We start from the raw sequence: 20,041 nt of genomic DNA, 5'->3' as shown, positions 1-20,041 counted from the left end.
ATTGGCTGCGACCGCAATTAAATTGCGATCGCAGCCACTGCTCAGGCCATTTAGCATCAGGGGCAGAATGGCCATAGGGCTCACCGGGAAGATTCCTGGTAGGCTGACATGTCTGTGGGGCCTGTTTTGTGTGCTGTCATGTTGCCCCACTGCACTCAGTACACTGCATTGTCCCCATTCCATTTCTACAGTGCAGCAACTCTGCCATCCAGTGATGTTGCCATGGCTACAGGGTATGTTTTACCTCCTGTGCTGTCCATGTCTGGCCACTTCAACAAACATTTACAGGACCACTTCTAGTTCCCAATCCGCCCATGTTTAGCATGCAGGGTGGCCCCCAGTATGCGATAGAAAGGATTGCAGATTCTGCTAAAAAGCAGAATCTGCAATCCTTACTGAATAACCCCCAGTGTCAGCAGTTCCAATCACAATCTTAACTGGATGCAACTGCAGTAGAACAAAAACCAAGAACTTCCGTTTAACCACAGACACTGGCTCATCGAGGGACTTTCCAGTCCTGTCTGTGTATAAGAAGAGACAACACGTATAAGTATAAAATGGTGGATTCAGTGCTATTTTGTTCCATGTTCCAATAAAATGTTATACTGTAGTTTATTCACACATTTCAATTACTAGGATGGGTTCCCCAACAAAAGAGTGTATCCTTAACTATGTTCTCTGTTTGACTCAATATCACTCACGTGGGTGCACCTCCACAGCTTCTTATGCCTATGAGGGCTTGATGGCTTTTATACAGTACATAGATTTACTTACGTTGTCTAAAAGTCCAATGCTAGAATAGTGATGAGCGGGTTCGGTTTCTCGGAAACCGAACCCCCCCGAACTTCACGCTTTTTACACGGGTCCGAGGCAGACTCGGATCTTCCCGCCTTGCTCGGTTAACCCGAGCGCGCTTGAACGTCATCATCCCGCTGTCGGATTCTCGCGAGGCTTGTATTCTATCGCGAGACTCGGATTCTATATAAGGAGCCGCCCGTCGCCGCCATTTTCACACGTGCATTGAGATTGATAGGGAGAGGACGTGGCTGGCGTCCTCTCCGTTTAGAGTAGACTAGAGAGTAGAGACACTTGATTTACTAATTTTGGGGAGCATATTAGGAGTACTACTTGCTGATAGTGTGACCAGTGACCACCAGTTTAATTAATCCGTTCTCTGCCTGAAAAAAACGATACACAGTGTGACACAGTCACATACCATATCTGTGCTCAGCCTCAGTGTGCCCTCAGTGTGCTGCATCATCTATGTAATACTGTATATCTGACTGTGCTGAGTGCTCACTGCTCACACAGCTTAATTGTGGGGGAGACTGGGGAGCAGTTATAGCAGGAGTACATATTTTAACAGTGCACACTTTTGCTGCCAGAGTGCCACTGCCACTGCCAGTGTGACTGACCAGTGACCACTGACCACCAGTATATTGTGATTGTCTGCCTGAAAAAGTTAAACACTCGTCGTGTGGTGTTTTTATTCTATAAACGCATTCTGCTGACAGTGTCCAGCAGGTCCGTCATTATATAATATATACCTGTCCGGCTGCAGTAGTGATATATATATATTTTTTATATCATTATCATCCAGTCTATATTAGCAGCAGATGCAGTACGGTAGTCCACAACTGTAGCTACCTCTGTGTCGGCAGTCGCTCGTCCATCCATAATTGTATACCACCTACCTGTGGTGTTTTTTTTTTTTCTATCTTCTTGATACTACTAGTAGCTTACTTTAGGAGTCTGCAGTGCTGAGCTGACAGTGTCCAGCAGGTCCGTCATTATATAATATATACCTGTCCGGCTGCAGTAGTGATATATATATATTTTATATCTCATTATCATCCAGTCTATATTAGCAGCAGACGCAGTACGGTAGTCCACGGCTGTAGCTACCTCTGTGTCGGCAGTCGCTCGTCCATCCATAATTGTATACCACCTACCTGTGGTGTTTTTTTTTTTCTATCTTCTTGATACTACTAGTAGCTTACTTTAGGAGTCTGCAGTGCTGAGCTGACAGTGTCCAGCAGGTCCGTCATTATATAATATATACCTGTCCGGCTGCAGTAGTGATATATATATATTTTATATCTCATTATCATCCAGTCTATATTAGCAGCAGACGCAGTACGGTAGTCCACGGCTATAGCTACCTCTGTGTCGGCAGTCGCTCGTCCATCCATAATTGTATACCACCTACCTGTGGTGTTTTTTTTTTTCTATCTTCTTGATACTAGTAGCTTACTTTAGGAGTCTGCAGTGCTGAGCTGACAGTGTCCAGCAGGTCCGTCATTATATAATATATACCTGTCCGGCTGCAGTAGTGATATATATATATATATATATATATATATATATATATATATTTATATCATTATCATCCAGTCTATATTAGCAGCAGACGCAGTACGGTAGTCCACGGCTGTAGCTACCTCTGTGTCGGCAGTCGCTCGTCCATCCATAAGTATACTAGTATCCATCCATCTCCATTGTTTACCTGAGGTGCCTCTTAGTTGTGCCTATTAAAATATGGAGAACAAAAATGTTGAGGTTCCAAAAATAGGGAAAGATCAAGATCGACTTCCACCTCGTGCTGAAGCTGCTGCCACTAGTCATGGCCGAGACGATGAAATGCCAGCAACGTCGTCTGCCAAGGCCGATGCCCAATGTCATAGTACAGAGCATGTAAAATCCAAAACACCAAATATCAGTAAAAAAAGGACTCAAAAATCTAAAATAAAATTGTCGGAGGAGAAGCGTAAACTTGCCAATATGCCATTTACCACACGGAGTGGCAAGGAACGGCTGAGGCCCTGGCCTATGTTCATGGCTAGTGGTTCAGCTTCACATGAGGATGGAAGCACTCAGCCTCTCGCTAGAAAAATGAAAAGACTCAAGCTGGCAAAAGCACAGCAAAGAACTGTGCGTTCTTCGAAATCACAAATCCACAAGGAGAGTCCAATTGTGTCGTTTGCGATGCCTGACCTTTCCAACACTGGACGTGAAGAGCATGCGCCTTCCACCATTTGCACGCCCCCTGCAAGTGCTGGAAGGAGCACCCGCAGTCCAGTTCCTGATAGTCAGATTGAAGATGTCAGTGTTGAAGTACACCAGGATGAGGAGGATATGGGTGTTGCTGGCGCTGGGGAGGAAATTGACCAGGAGGATTCTGATGGTGAGGTGGTTTGTTTAAGTCAGGCACCCGGGGAGACACCTGTTGTCCGTGGGAGGAATAGGGCCATTGACATGCCTGGTGAAAATACCCAAAAAAATCAGCTCTTCGGTGTGGAAGTATTTCAACAGAATGCGGACAACATTTGTCAAGCCGTGTGTTGCCTTTGTCAAGCTGTAATAAGTAGGGGTAAGGACGTTAACCACCTCGGAACATCCTCCCTTATACGTCACCTGCAGCGCATTCATCATAAGTCAGTGACAAGTTCAAAAACTTTGGGCGACAGCGGAAGCAGTCCACTGACCAGTAAATCCCTTCCTCTTGTAACCAAGCTCACGCAAACCACCCCACCAACTCCCTCAGTGTCAATTTCCTCCTTCCCCAGGAATGCCAATAGTCCTGCAGGCCATGTCACTGCCACTGGCAATTCTGACGAGTCCTCTCCTGCCTGGGATTCCTCCGATGCATCCTTGCGTGTAACGCCTACTGCTGCTGGCGCTGCTGTTGTTGCTGCTGGGAGTCGATGGTCATCCCAGAGGGGAAGTCGTACTCGTAAGACCACTTTTACTACTTCCACCAAGCAATTGACTGTCCAACAGTCCTTTGCGAGGAAGATGAAATATCACAGCAGTCATCCTGCTGCAAAGCGGATAACTGAGGCCTTGGCATCCTGGGCGGTGAGAAACGTGGTTCCGGTATCCATCATTACTGCAGAGGCAACTAGAGACTTGTTGGAGGTACTGTGTCCCCGGTACCAAATACCATCTAGGTTCCATTTCTCTAGGCAGGCGATACCGAAAATGTACACAGACCTCAGAAAAAGACTCACCAGTGTCCTAAAAAATGCAGTTGTACCCAATGTCCACTTAACCACGGACATGTGGACAAGTGGAGCAGGGCAGGCTCAGGACTATATGACTGTGACAGCCCACTGGGTAGATGTATGGACTCCCGCCGCAAGAACAGCAGCGGCGGCACCAGTAGCAGCATCTCGCAAACGCCAACTCTTTCCTAGGCAGGCTACGCTTTGTATCACCGCTTTCCAGAATACGCACACAGCTGAAAACCTCTTACGGCAACTGAGGAAGATCATCGCGGAATGGCTTACCCCAATTGGACTCTCCTGTGGATTTGTGGCATCGGACAACGCCAGCAATATTGTGTGTGCATTAAATATGGGCAAATTCCAGCACGTCCCATGTTTTGCACATACCTTGAATTTGGTGGTGCAGAATTATTTAAAAAACGAGAGGGGCGTGCAAGAGATGCTGTCGGTGGCCAGAAGAATTGCGGGACACTTTCGGCATACAGGCACCACGTACAGAAGACTGGAGCACCACCAAAAACGCCTGAACCTGCCCTGCCATCATCTGAAGCAAGAAGTGGTAACGAGGTGGAATTCAACCCTCTATATGCTTCAGAGGTTGGAGGAGCAGCAAAAGGCCATTTAAGCCTATACAACTGAGCACGATATAGGAGGTGGAATGCACCTGTCTCAAGCGCAGTGGAGAATGATTTCAACGTTGTGCAAGGTTCTGCAACCTTTTGAACTTGCCACACGTGAAGTCAGTTCAGACACTGCCAGCCTGAGTCAGGTCATTCCCCTCATCAGGCTTTTGCAGAAGAAGCTGGAGACATTGAAGGAGGAGCTAACACAGAGCGATTCCGCTAGGCATGTGGGACTTGTGGATGGAGCCCTTAATTCGCTTAACAAGGATTCACGGGTGGTCAATCTGTTGAAATCAGAGCACTACATTTTGGTCACCGTGCTCGATCCTAGATTTAAAACCTACCTTGGATCTCTCTTTCCGGCAGACACAAGTCTGCTGGGGTTCAAAGAACTGCTGGTGACAAAATTGTCAAGTCAAGCGGAACGCGACCTGTCAACATCTCCTCCTTCACATTCTCCCGCAACTGGGGGTGCGAGGAAAAGGCTCAGAATTCTGAGCCCACCCGCTGGCGGTGATGCAGGGCAGTCTGGAGCGACTGCTGATGCTGACATCTGGTCCGGACTGAAGGACCTGACAACGATTACGGACATGTCGTCTACTGTCACTGCATATGATTCTCTCCCCATTGAAAGAATGGTGGAGGATTATATGAGTGACCGCATCCAAGTAGGCACGTCAGACAGTCCGTACTTATACTGGCAGGAAAAAGAGGCAATTTGGAGGCCCTTGCACAAACTGGCTTTATTCTACCTAAGTTGCCCTCCCACAAGTGTGTACTCCGAAAGAGTGTTTAGTGCCGCCGCTCACCTTGTCAGCAATCGGCGTACGAGGTTACATCCAGAAAATGTGGAGAAGATGATGTTCATTAAAATGAATTATAATCAATTCCTCCGTGGAGACATTGACCAGCAGCAATTGCCTCCACAAAGTACACAGGGAGCTGAGATGGTGGATTCCAGTGGGGACGAATTGATAATCTGTGAGGAGGGGGATGTACACGGTGATATATCGGAGGATGATGATGAGGTGGACATCTTGCCTCTGTAGAGCCAGTTTGTGCAAGGAGAGATTAATTGCTTCTTTTTTGGTGGGGGTCCAAACCAACCAGTCATTTCAGTCACAGTCGTGTGGCAGACCCTGTCACTGAAATGATGGGTTGGTTAAAGTGTGCATGTCCTGTTTATACAACATAAGGGTGGGTGGGAGGGCCCAAGGACAATTCCATCTTGCACCTCTTTTTTCTTTCATTTTTCTTTGCGTCATGTGCTGTTTGGGGGGTGTTTTTTGGAAGGGCCATCCTGCGTGACACTGCAGTGCCACTCCTAGATGGGCCAGGTGTTTGTGTCGGCCACTAGGGTCGCTTAGCTTACTCACACAGCTACCTCATTGCGCCTCTTTTTTTCTTTGCGTCATGTGCTGTTTGGGGAGTGTTTTTTGGAAGGGCCATCCTGCGTGACACTGCAGTGCCACTCCTAGATGGGCCAGGTGTTTGTGTCGGCCACTTGGGTCGCTTAGCTTAGCCATCCAGCGACCTCGGTGCAAATTTTAGGACTAAAAATAATATTGTGAGGTGTGATGTGTTCAGAATAGACTGAAAATGAGTGGAAATTATGGTTATTGAGGTTAATAATACTTTGGGATCAAAATGACCCCCAAATTCTATGATTTAAGCTGTTTTTTAGGGTTTTTTGAAAAAAACACCCGAATCCAAAACACACCCGAATCCGACAAAAAAAATTCGGTGAGGTTTTGCCAAAACGCGTTCGAACCCAAAACACGGCCGCGGAACCGAACCCAAAACCAAAACACAAAACCCGAAAAATTTCCGGTGCTCTTCACTATGCTAGAACCAATGCTCAGGTTTTCCCGGTCCACTTGTTTTTTTTTACTGATAGCTTTGTTTGTCAGAGTTATATCGATCAATAACTTAGTAGGAACAAACCCCTGGACCAGGAGCCACCATAAATGAACACAATGGATAGGTTGGGAGTTTGCAAAAAGGGATTGTGGCTTTAAAAGCAGGTAGCAACCAATGAAATGATCCTCCACCAGGTAATTATCAGACAGACCAGGGAGAGGAGTCATACAGCAAAGGGTGAAAATGAAGGAAACCGTGCAAGAAGTCAAATGGAAATAATCAAAACACGGCCACAGAACTCTAGAGTTATCATAATGTAAGAATCAACAGATTCTTACATTAAGAGAGCAGGACCAGGCCAGAGACAAATACTACAAAGCATATCCGAAGAGAGTATGGAAGGTACTGAGCAGTAACAGAGAGATGGGAAAAAAATCAACTTCCTAGTGTTCTGTATAACTGATACAGGTAGGCTAAGGGGCTATATATATATATATATATATATATATATATAACCCCTAGCCTACCTGTATATATACATGTGTGTATATATATACATACAGGTTGAGTATCCCTTATCCAAAATGCTTGGGACCAGAAGTATTTTGGATATGGGATTTTTCCATATTTTGGAATAATTGCATACCATAATGAGATACAGGTTGAGTATCCCTTATCCAAAATGCTTGGGACCAGAGGTATTTTGGATATCGGATTTTTCCGTATTTTGGAATAATTGCATACCATAATGAGATATCATGGTGATAGGACCTAAATCTAAGCAGAGAATGCATTTATGTTTCATATACACCTTATACACACAGCCTGAAGGTCATTCTAGCCAATATTTTTTATAACTTTGTGCATTAAACAAAGTGTATCTACATTCACACAATTCATTTATGTTTCATATACAGCTTATACACACAGCCTGAAGGTCATTTAATACAATATTTTTAATAACTGTGTGTATTAAACAAAGTTTGTGTACATTGAGCCATCAAAAAACAAAAGTTTCACTATCACACTCTCACTCAAAAAGTCCGTATTTCGGAATATTCCGTATTTCGGATATTTGGATATGGGATACTCAACCTGTATCATGGTGATGAGACCTAAGTCTAAGCACAGAATACATTTATGTTTCATATACACCTTACATACACAGCCTGAAGGTAATTTTAGCCAATATTTTTAATAACTTTGTGCATTAAACAAAGTATGTACATTAACACAATTCATTTATGTTTCATATACACCTTATACACACAGCCTGAAGGTCATTTAATATAAAATGTTTAATATCTTTGTGTATTAAACAAAGTTTGTGTACATCGAGCCATCAGAAAACAAATGTTTCACTATCTCACTCTCACTCAAAAAATTCCGTATTTCGGAATATTTGGATATGGGATACTCAACCTGTGTGTGTGTGTATATATATATATATATATATATATAATACAGTGCATCCGGAAAGTATTCACAGTGCTTCATTTTATTCCACAGTTTATGTTACAGCCTTATTGCAAAATGGAATAAATTAATTTTTCCCTCAAAATTCTTCACACAATGTGATTTCTTAGTTTTTTTATTTTTGATAAATTTGCAAAAATCTAAAAAAAACTTTTTTCACGTTGTCATTATGGGGTATTGTGTGTTTCAAAAATAGAAGTGTAAATAGTTTATTTTTATCAATTAACAAAATGCAAAGTGAATGAACCGAAGATAAAACAAAATCAAATCAGTATTTGGCATGACCACCCTTTGCCTTCAAACACCTGCACTTGCACACAGTTTTTGAAGGAATTCGGCAGGGAGGTTGTCTGGGATTACATGAAGAGACAGAAGGATTTGAGCAAGCCTACATCCACAGATGATCTGTTGTTAGTTCTCCAAGATGTTTGGAACATCCTCCATGCCGAGCTCCTTTAAAAAAAAAAAAAAAGACATAACTAGTCGAGGCAGCTGAGGAAGCCAGATTTACTACATTTTACTAATGTGAGAATTAATTCAACTAATGCAAGGGTCCGTGCATCTGCAAGTGGAAGCCTGTGCTGATTTTATTGTGGCTTCTGAATCCATAATCATTAATATCTGCAGTTGTACCAGTTCCATGCCAAGTGCTAGAGATGCATAAGAAACAGGCTCACAGAATCCCACAGAGCTTTTGATATGTGTCCATGACATTACCATCAAACTTCCACAATTCAGGATGGTTACATGAAGTTGCTTTACCGTCATCAAGTTCCGAGCCCAAAATGGCCTACTCAGAATAGGATGAACATACGCAGAAATGCATACATTTGCTTCTGCTAAAACTCACCATTTGTGTCCTTGAGAAGACATCTGGCTGACTTGATAGAGTGTGATACAAAAACTGTAAAATGAGATTGGCGCTCCAAATTCTGCAATGTGTTTCTGCGCCAGCTGCCCTCTGTGTATAACCGAAATCGTCTGCAAAAACAACAGCATGGTGATCCTACGTTAGGTATGTTTTCTCATATATACTTTGTATACATGACAAAAGACTAATAAGAGTTCTAAAACATCAGATTATTTCTTTAGTTTCTGTGTATTTTCAAGCCTCGAGTGCAGCCAATGTTACCTGCATTTATATACATATTTTCAGATGCGGCTGAAGATGGGAAATGACAGTACGGTGACAGAATTCATCCTTCTCGGATTTCCAGCTCTTCTGTCTGTACAGATCATTTTATTTTGCACGTTCTTTGTGCTTTATGCATTAACCCTTACAGGAAATGTTCTCATCATCCTTGTAACCTCAGCCAGCACCGAACTCCACACCCCAATGTACTTCTTCCTCAGCAATCTGTCTTTCCTTGAGATATTGTACACATCCGTCACCATCCCGAACATGCTCCTTAATTTCTTACTGAAGAACAATTTTATTTCTTTCTCTAGGTGTTTGGCCCAGATGTACCTTTTTATCGCTCTAGGTAGCATAGAATGCACATTGCTTGCTGTTATGGCTTTTGACCGATACATTGCCATCTGCAACCCATTGCATTATGTTACTGTTATGGACACTTCTACATGTGTAATATTAGTCAGCACCTCATGGATCAGTGGGTTCATCAACTCCATGGTCCACACTATATCTACCGTCCATCTCAACTTCTGTGCCTCCAATAGCGTAAACCAGTTCTTTTGTGATATCCCCCCATTATTAAAATTGGCATGTGGCAGTACATGGCTTAATGAGATTGTTCTATTTATTGTCGGAGGGGTTTATGGACTTGGGTCTTTCCTATTAACATTAATATCCTACATTCATATTATTTCCACCATATTGAAAATCAAATCTAAGACAGGACAACAGAAGGCCTTCTCCACTTGTGCATCCCACCTAATCGTTGTGGCATTGTTCTATGGGACTTCAATATTTGCTTATTTTAGTTCTACTTCCAAACAAGGTTTGGATCAAGAGAATCTTGCCCCTGTGATTTATTCTGTAGTGACACCCACACTAAACCCCATCATATATACTCTGAGGAACAAGGAATTTAAAAGTGCATTAAGGAAAATGATGAGTGTTGAATACGTATACTTTTAACTAATGCATTTATCTTTTCTAGATAGCATATCTATGGATGGGTATAAAATGGTTAGTGGATGAAGTTGCTTTAATTAAGAAACATCAAGTGTAATTGTCATGTTAAGATGAGAAGATTTAGGGGTGTATTTACTAAGCATTGGGTTCTAAAACCCGGCACTTCTAATCATGTTTCTGCCCAAAATTTAAAAGGGTTGTGATAAATCATTGCCCTTTAAAATTTTGGAAATAAAACAATTTGAATCGCTGGGTTTTAAAACCCTGCGCTTAGTATATAAACCCCTTAGATCCAATTTAATGATCAAATAACATCCTGGATTGACACATCAATGGATCACTAAACCCCACAATATATAATTAAGTAACAAGGAATTTCAATATGCCTTAAGGATTTGGTACTCAAGGTTTGAACTGGCTTGTTACAAAACTTATAAGAAAAATAAGTTACATAACAAGTTAGTTAAGCCTGCAGCTGCTGACAAGGGACCCCACTTTTCTGCAGGTCCTACTCTATTGCTCAAAATAATTACCATAAAAATAGCTATTGTAAAGCACCTAGGGAAACAGCTGACACAAGCTAATAAATGAGTTAAAACAGGGTGCACAAGAAAATGTGATCACAAAAAGATTAATGAACAAAAATGAATCTAATAAACAAAAAGCACTAATCCACGGCACTCTCCATTCCTAGATGTGATAGCTATTTTTATGGTAATCATTTTCAGCAATAGAGTAGTGCCTGCAGTACCATGGGGTCCCTTGTCGGGGGCTGCAGGCTTTACTGAATTGATCAATACATGAACTAAATCTCCACTTATTATTGTTAGGTAATATATGGAGTGCAGAGCATCTGTGATATATAAAAAAGTGCTGGTACTCACCTAAGGTAAGGTTTTACCAGATGTATAGTACCGAAAAACTTACCAACCACAGGGGGAGGGGGCAATGACTGCAGCACATTTAAATACAAACTGAGATTAAGATATTACCACAAATATATATAAAAAAAATCATTGAAAAAAATTATTATATTTATCCCCGTCACTCTGTGTGTCAGCATACCCAAATGTCCTCTTTAAATAGGCAAGTGGATAATGTATGTTTAGGTGTGGTGTGTGCCCCTTTAAATCTTGTTATTAAACATTTTATTTGACTAGAAACCAATAGTAAACCTTGGTACATCAAATTCAATTTAAAATGGGTTTATTTATGAGACACAAAATACTCTTAAAAAACAGCTGTGTACAGCAATAATATCTTAATGATATTTAACAACATTATAGCAAAACTTAGGTAAAATGCTAATGATCATAAATTCATTAGTAAGACTTTTACCCATGAACACTCTTTTTGTTCAGGACTGCAGGGAACTGTAGTTTATTTAGAGTTTCTTCACTGGAGAATGGCCACGACACCATATACAGGCTCCAGTCACAGTGGCAGCTATCTGCTGTGTGATACAGGTACTGCCTCTACTATGTGATTCTACCCCCCCCCCTGGTCGTGTGTGCCACCGTCGGGTAGCACCCTTTAATCTGCCAGTACCCATGACGAGTGCCATCCTGGCAAAGGGGTAGATAACGCCCCTGGCACACATGGTGAATAATGTAACCAACATAACTTCATAGAATGGTAATAGTTTATAACTATTACATCCACAATTAATGTATAACTCCCATCAGCCCTATGAATAACTTTCACATGACATCAATCATACAGTAAGTCTGAGCTATGTGTTTAAAACGGGATTCGGTTTCCATCCTGGTGGTTGGGATCCCGGCGGTTAGCATAACGACGTCAGGATTCCGGTTGGCAGAATGTCGGCATGGGGCCCAGGATTATTTCCACTCGTGGGTGTCCACGACACCCACAGAGTGGGAATAGAACCTGTGGCGGGCTCGCAAGGGGCTTTGTTGCGCTCACCCCCCTGCCGGCATTCTGGCGTCTGGGATTCCGGCGGCGGTATGCTGACCGTCAGGATCCCGACCGCCAGTCACCCAGTCCCAACCCATTTACAACATACTACAGTAACATGGTATTTGTGTATAAATAAGTACAATTTCTCCAAGCTTTATTCACCCATTTACTTACCTGTATATTATTTATGCCTGTTTTGCAAGTATAGACCCTTAGCTGTATACTTGAGGGATGGTATATTAAGAAGTGACATTAATGGAGAAGTGGACCAGTGGAGAAATTGCCCATAAAAACCAATCAGCTGTGCGGTAGTATTTATCAAGTTTATTTTAAAATGCTAGTAAGAAGCTCATTGGTTGCTGTAGGCAACTTCTCCACTTGTCAACTTTTCCACTCTTTTTAAGGCTTGATACATCAACCCCTATGTCACCGTAACATTATATTTAATTATTTGAATATTTTGAACCACAAAATGAGGTGTGTAATGTATAATGACAACTACTTCATCATCAAAAACATAATTCCACTGATTTGTTGCACATGGCAGTAGAGCATCTCGTAGTTGCATAGAGTAGAGATGAGCACAGATCCCCATGTTTTGATTTTGGTTCTAATTCATCATTGTGTTTTGGTTTTTACAAAACCACCCTCAAGTGTTTTGGCTCACAGTCGTTTATTGGTTTCATTTTGGTGTCCTTTAAAATTGATAAAAATCAATAAACATTGACAAAAAAAAAATGATAAAAAATGATAAAAATAGCTAAAATCATGTAATTTGAACCTGGTTACATGCAATCCAATACCTGAGTTCGGTTTTTAAATCTGAGTTCCGAACCGACAACAGACCCGAGCTGGGACTCGTTGTTTGGATCGAAAGCATCAACGGTTTGTCTCTGTATGTATTAAATAATTCCGCTTGAAGAGGCAACTCTTGTAACTTGTAAGAGGGAGAATAAACAGTTTATTTCCTACTCTCTCAGCATATAAACCTGAATGTAAAACAATCACCTAGTCCATCCTTCCAAATGATCTGCCCACTAAGTATGTCTTGGATCATTTTGCATAATGTATCTTGATCTCATGTTTCTGTACTGGGTGCAAGGATGAGAATAGTGTCTTTATTGCTGTCCCTAGTCTGTGTCAGTGGTTTAGAACCTGAGTTCCCATAGCAGTGCCCTAGTTTATTTATGCCCCATAGCAGTGCCCTGGTTCATTTTTAGGGTTCATAGTAGTAACCTATTTCAATTTATGCTCCATGGTAGTGCCTCAGTTCATTTTATGTACCATAGTAGTGCCGTAGTTTAATTTATTCCCTATTGATTTGTACTAGTGCCCTAGCCCTATATATATATATATATATATATATATATATATATATTACTGATTAATTATATGTGTCATTAAAGGTAATAGTGAATGGTACATCAGAAATAGAGAATGCTGGTGGTATACTCACTAATTTAGCACTTATTCAGCCAGATTTCTGAGAACAACGCTTTAATTTGATAGATATTCTTTCATAATTCATATGAGAGCTAATGGGTTTTATAAATATTATAGTAAGTTATATTAATACATAGTTGTTAACGCCTTCCAGGCCCATAACCCTGACAGCTGAAGGTGCACAGTCACCAAAACAGCTGTCAGGGAGATGGGACTGGAAGCTGTGTGACACCCCAGACATGGACATACCATTGCTAATTGTATTACAATTCTAACTGCAAGATGGCTTGTTTTTAAGATGATGGCTTATTAAATATGTTGGCCTTAAAATTTGATATGTGTGAGAATGGATAGTATTATATAGTTATTTATATTAATAATTTAAACCAGTTTACTAGTGTTGAATGCATCTAAAATGTGTAGTGAATTAACTAAATATAATGATTGTGTTCTTGAGGAAAAATTACATGATTGAAATTGTGATTGTGATGTGACAAAATTAAACTGCAATGCAAAAATAATGATTCTAATGAATAAATAATGTGATGAAAATGTGGAATGTAAAAATTAATAAATAAAACAAATGTCATACACAGGTGATATTTAAGGTGTATAAGTAAAATCAATAAGAAATTCATTAAATGAAAAAGTTGTAGTTCTGTTTTTGTTAAGACGAAAATAGAGTGTGTCGACAAAAAATCTAAATCTGGTGTAGCTGAGTAATAAAACAAAACTTATATAACTAACTTGTGATGGGTGTTAAAAGAATTATCAAAAGTAAAATAAAATGATGGATATAAAAATGTAGCGCCTTTAAAATGAAATGAATAATAAATTGAAATAAATAAAAATGACCAGAAATAAAAACATGAGAAAGATTCATTGCATTATTATAGTTAGATATATTCCACAATTTACAGATGTTTAAGTATTAGGGGTCCAAATTATATTAAAAAAAAAACTACAGAAAATATAGTCATATGTTTATATGCAAAAAGATGAATGCCCCTGGGGCTAATATAAATAATAATGTAGAGAGTTTACATATTATTAACATTAAAATGTACAATATAGTGCGCGCTAATGGTTTATGGGAGGTTGAAAAAATATTTTATAATCGGTACAGCCTATTTAAATGACTGCCTTCGCAGAGTAGATCTGGAAATTCACCAACCAATGTGTACTATGTAAAAGATAATATATATTTAGCTAAAAGGCTCATTATTAAACATGTATCTCATATACACACATAAACAACAAGTAAAACCATGGACACTGAGTGTCCCCACATGCAATATAAAAATTCCCCTAGGCACAACAGTAAAGATCGCCCACTGCCCAAATTTATTATTTTTATTGATTAGTTATAAGCTCTCATTGGATGATGGCAAATATGTATACATAATTACAAATTACAAAAATGTCTTAGTTGCTTTTTCTTTACTATTCTATTAAATTGGCTAAGTAGGACAGCTTGCTGGGGCAGTATGTGCATGTTCTACCCGTTTACACTCCATTCAAGGTGGCATATAGTACAGTACAGTGGAAATATTTTGCAATTACTGGTACTTTTTTGGGTTGACAGTGCCAACACAAGCATCCAAGTGCCGCCCCTAGGCACTGCCTCGCGTGCCTAATGGGAAATTTGCCACTTCCCCTAGATCATCTTAATAAAACAAAAGAGTTTTATTCTAAATAAATTGTTTACAGTATTTTAAATCAAACCAGCAGCTGATAATTTTTTTTTTATGTATGAGCCTTCATTATCTTTTACATATTATTAACATTAGATATTTTTCTTCAGATCAGTGTCAGAAAATTATCCATTTAGCTGTTGATACATGTTTAATGTAAACAATATACCTGTAAGTATATTTTAAAACATACTAAAATAGGTTGAATATCCCTTATCCAAAATTCCAAATCCCACAATTTTGGGTCCCCTACTGAAATAATTCTATATATATATATATATATATATATATAATTAATGTGTGTATATATATATATATATATATATATATATATATATATAAAATTAATGTGTATATATAGTTATATAATATAATAAACATATATATATATATATGTTTCATTATCTCAGTAGGGGAACCAAAAATGTGTGATTTTGAATTTTGGATAAGGGAACTTCAAGCGGTGCTACATTCTTATGTCTTTACTTTCACTTTTGATACAGCCATTACAGTTTATTTATATATATAAGGTTTTTTTTTATTACTCAGCTACACCTGATTAAGATTTTTTGTCGACACACTATTTAATTCTTGTTAACAAGAACATCGCTATACTGTACATTTTTATTTAATTTCTTTAATTTGACTTATCCACTATAAATATCCATTCTGATATTTGATTATTCTAGTCATTGTTTTTCACATTTCACTTTTTTCATTATTTAAAATAATTATTTTTGCATTGTAATTTCCTATTGTCACACCACCTTCTCAATTCCAATCTGCCACTATGGATGCAGGAAGTGACTTTCTCATGAGGGTTTGGTTCCTAGGCTGCAATCTGTTATCCAGAGTTTCTAGGAATAGGATTATGTCTAACCCTCTCCACATTACCAATGGCATGAGACTGGGGTTTTTATTCTCACCACTGATTTTTGCACGGTTTATAGAACTTCTAAAAGTGTGAATCTGCCTCTCTAATATTGATTTTAAGAGCTTGTTAGAACTCAAGATAATCTTGTTTACTGACAACATCCTTCTCACTCTCTGATCTCCCCACCTCTCCCTGCCATCTTGTATGACCTTGTTACCACCCGCAAGACACTTTAAGGTTCTAGAATTATTTAACATGTGTATCAAGGCTCTCCTTTTCCATATTCCTACTTCTCAACAGTCTTGCAAAGTAACTATAATTTTGCCTGAAGCCTAAACAAGATAAGATATTTGTGTACATTTCTCACTAACATTACAATTCTATTTACCGTAAGAACCACCGTTGATCCTCTCTGCTATAAACGGGGACTTGCTTAGGTGGCAGAAGCAGATAATCTCCAGATGAGATTGCATAGTCATCATCATCAATATGAATATCATCCCTCAACATTTATAGTTGGTTCAGACACGACCAATTAGTTCACTGGACACTGTATTTACTCAATTTCCTTAGTGGTTTCTCATTTTGTATGAATGGACAAGGTCCTGAGGACAACTTTCCCAGATCGCCCAGTATGAATGGGAGTAAAGATCTCTATTTTTTTTGCCACCCACTATGGCCAGGCAGTGGATTGGTTTGCTCCCTCCTCTGTGCCGCCACTGCCTATAACAAACGTGAATCACGATGACGCACTTGAATGCTTGATAATGCTAGCAGGATTCATCTATCTCCTACAGATGCCTCCTGCTGCATTAGAATTTTAATTAGATGGATTTGCACAGCTGCTTTCTTTCGGCTGTGCAATTCCATACAACCATGCATCCAGCCCTAAAGGGGGAATTCAATTGGTCATGAGGTTTAGCAAGGTAAAAAACTATGCATACTGCGCACACAACTTTGGATTACCATGGGTATGCGTGCCCTGATACCCATGGTAGGGACTAAGCACCTGCCTATGGACCAGTGGAACCAAAAGTGCCCTTGGCTGGACCCGACAAAATCCAGCCCATCCATATTCCATCACAAAGGCTGGCTTCTAGTTAAATGTTTTACAAAAACTCAGTAACAGGTATCAGACCAGTATCAATGTCCCTAATACTGCCACTAGGCTCTATTACTGTGCTTCTGCAAAACATTCCCAGTGGAGAACTGCATGACTACCATGACCTCACGCAGACCTGCCCTACACTCCAAGAGTCCCAATACCAGCAGTGCATCAGAGGGCCCACCCCCCAGCTCTGCATAGCAGCTGCTCTACTGCCGGCATGCAGTAACAGTGAGAAGCGGTACTGTAAACAAACTATATATATTACTTAATACAGAATGTTGATTGAATTATGTAGGATTTATTTTTTTATGGTAGGTGAGGAGTGGATAGGACTGCCTTATATTACAAGTACAAATCTAACCAATATGAATGCAGTTGTGAATTTTAGATTACATAATTATATATACATATACTTCTTAGTACTGTGATTATTCTTTTCCCCCCAAAAAATTGGATTGCGATCAGAAACCATGCATAAGTATCATATTTATCTATTTATTTATTAACAGTCATTTATATAGTGCACACATATTCCACAGCGCTTTACAGAGAACATTTAAATTCATATCAGTACCTGCCCCAGTGGAGTTTACAGTCTATATTCCCTACCACATGTACAAGCACACACAGTCGCAACAGGGTTAATTTTATTGAGAGCCAATAAATCTATCAGTATATTTTTGGATTGTGGGAGGAAACCCACGCAAACACAGTTAGAATATACAAACTGCACAGTTAGGGCCATGGTGGAGATCGAACCCGTGACCTCAGTGCTGTGGAGCAGTAACGATGACCATTACACCGTCTCTACTTTGATTAAAAGAGGTGCTATATCCCACTACAAAGGAAGGTGCAATATAATGTAGTAACCACTGAACTTGACTGCGAGTAGTTCTGTATCCATCACGGGTGGCCAGCCATTCATTTATATACTGATGAGTATTGGAATACCTAGGAGAGGAGTTTTATTTTTTAAGAGCAGCCGCTGTCTAGAGATCAGTGGCCACAGGTATGCGAGTTTAAGTGAACAAGGTAATATGACTCTTTGCGCTTTAATCTATAGGTGCAGCTGAATTTCCAGTAGTGATCATTCAACTACTAATACATGTGAATAACATAGAAAAAAATGGAACCAGCGCTCCTAAATTGGGATCCCAAACACAGAGATATGTAGCTTAATATACTTGGCCACACACAAGTCCTGTTTTATGAAACTCCAACAACACTGGAGGACTTTCTACAGTCAAGTCCACTTTAGTGGTCCTCTTCTGCCAAAGTGTTTGGTTGCACACGCTCTCTCCCTTTTTAGGAACCTCAAAAACAGAAGAAGAAAACAAACCACCTCTTATAGTGTGGATCAGTGGTTTCTCTATAATGAATACAAGTTAGGGTTGTTCCTACTGCGTACCCTTAAAAGGCCTCCAATAGGCCAATTTAACAGCATGGATCTTTGAAACAGGTTGTCCGCACACTTCACTTCAAAAAGACAACAGAAATTCCATAAGGTTCAACCTCAAAGAAATAATGTTTTTTCCTCTCATAGCGTAAAACAATTACATTTATTCCTACAATAACATAAAAACCTCCAAGCAAAAGATGAGTCGAGTACCATGCGTGGCCTTTAGTCAAGGCAAATGTAATCAACAAACAAATGTAGTTGTTATTCCCGGGAGTGTCTAACCTCTCCTGTGAGAGTCCCAACTCTCCACTACAGGCCACACCTCACAACCATCCCTCATCCACCAACAACGCGTTTCGACTTGCAAGAGGCTTCCTCAGGGTGTATTGTGGTGATGTACAGACAACACATTTATAGCAAAAACTCAAGGTACACACATTTCCTGTTTATTAGTGGGCGGGTCTATGTATTATTGCTCCCTATATCATTAAAAACTGCTCCTAATATATAGAATTAAAGAAAAAAAGCTTTTGAAAAGACTAATAATTTGTTTTTTTTTACAGATGGTTCTTTTTTCACACTGCATAAACCTTCTTTTTAATCCTTTTGTTAGAAACTGAAGCTACACTTCCGTTTCATGGAACACATTAATGTCCGCCCCCTGTGTTCTCCTATTGGTTAGTGATTGTGTCCCACATCGTTGGAGTGCACTGAACTTCCACCATATCTCTCTCGGCTTGACCGGAAGTGCGCAGCCGTCATGTGAAACGCATCCGTGATACTTCTGGCGGGTGCGTTTCATCTGGTTTTGCCGGATGTAAGCCGATCAGCGCTGCGTTCCACTCCATTTTGGAATGCATTAGGGACCTTTAAAGTTTACCTTTTATACTAATTGTTCAATACATAAATGAAAAAGATGATGCATTCAATAATCATGTGCGTTTTAAGGATATTTATAAATATATAAAAAATAAACTGATTTGATTGAAAATAATTTCATTCAACAAATATGCTGAATGGTGACAGATTTACAGGAAAAGTGGAGGAAAATGGGAAAAGAGCAGATAAATTCATATTGTTTTTATAAAAGGGAGATCAATTCATATTGCTTTATTAAAAAAAAGGGACTATAAAAACCTTTTAACCTCAAAATCCCTACAGTATTTAGACCAGCGGGTTCAAGAGTATTGGCTTCAAATATAATTTTCATTTCTGTTTTGACAAGATCATTTTCAACTCCTTTTACTCTCCAATTCCCTTTTACCTTCTTCATACCTATTATGTTCTTGATCCCTGGCATTGAACCTTTATGCTTCTCCTTAAAATGTTTAGAAATGGAGTGATTTATAAAACCCTTCTTTATGTAACGGAGATGTTCCCCCCCACCTATCTTTTAATTTTCTAGTCACTCTGCCAATATATGGGAGACCACAAGTACACTCTATAGCACAGACACAATTATCACTGTCACATGTCACAAAGTTTTACATGGGGAATTCTTTTTATTAGAATTGGAGACAAATTTTTCTGTTTTTGATA

The 20,041-nt window shown here is 39.7% G+C and overlaps 1 protein-coding gene across 1 annotated transcript; it reads left to right on the top strand.

The window, feature by feature from the left end:
- Window positions 1–9,122: 9,122 nt before the first annotated feature.
- Window positions 9,123–10,067, top strand: LOC134965309 (olfactory receptor 5V1-like). The gene has a single exon (XM_063941785.1). It carries the CDS (start codon window positions 9,123–9,125, stop codon window positions 10,065–10,067), a length of 945 nt encoding a protein of 314 aa, XP_063797855.1.
- The last annotated feature ends 9,974 nt before the right edge of the window (window positions 10,068–20,041 follow it).

The sequence above is a fragment of the Pseudophryne corroboree genome, chromosome 10 (genome assembly GCF_028390025.1).
Source record: "Pseudophryne corroboree isolate aPseCor3 chromosome 10, aPseCor3.hap2, whole genome shotgun sequence".
Taxonomy (NCBI): domain Eukaryota; kingdom Metazoa; phylum Chordata; class Amphibia; order Anura; family Myobatrachidae; genus Pseudophryne; species Pseudophryne corroboree.
The sequence above is the reverse complement of the archived record's forward strand: the minus strand, read 5'-3'. Positions and strand labels throughout refer to the sequence as shown.

Bases quoted from the DNA above. Each gene is read 5' to 3' on its own strand.
- LOC134965309 (XM_063941785.1), top strand. From the start codon at position 9,123: ATGCGGCTGAAGATGGGAAATGACAGTACGGTGACAGAATTCATCCTT.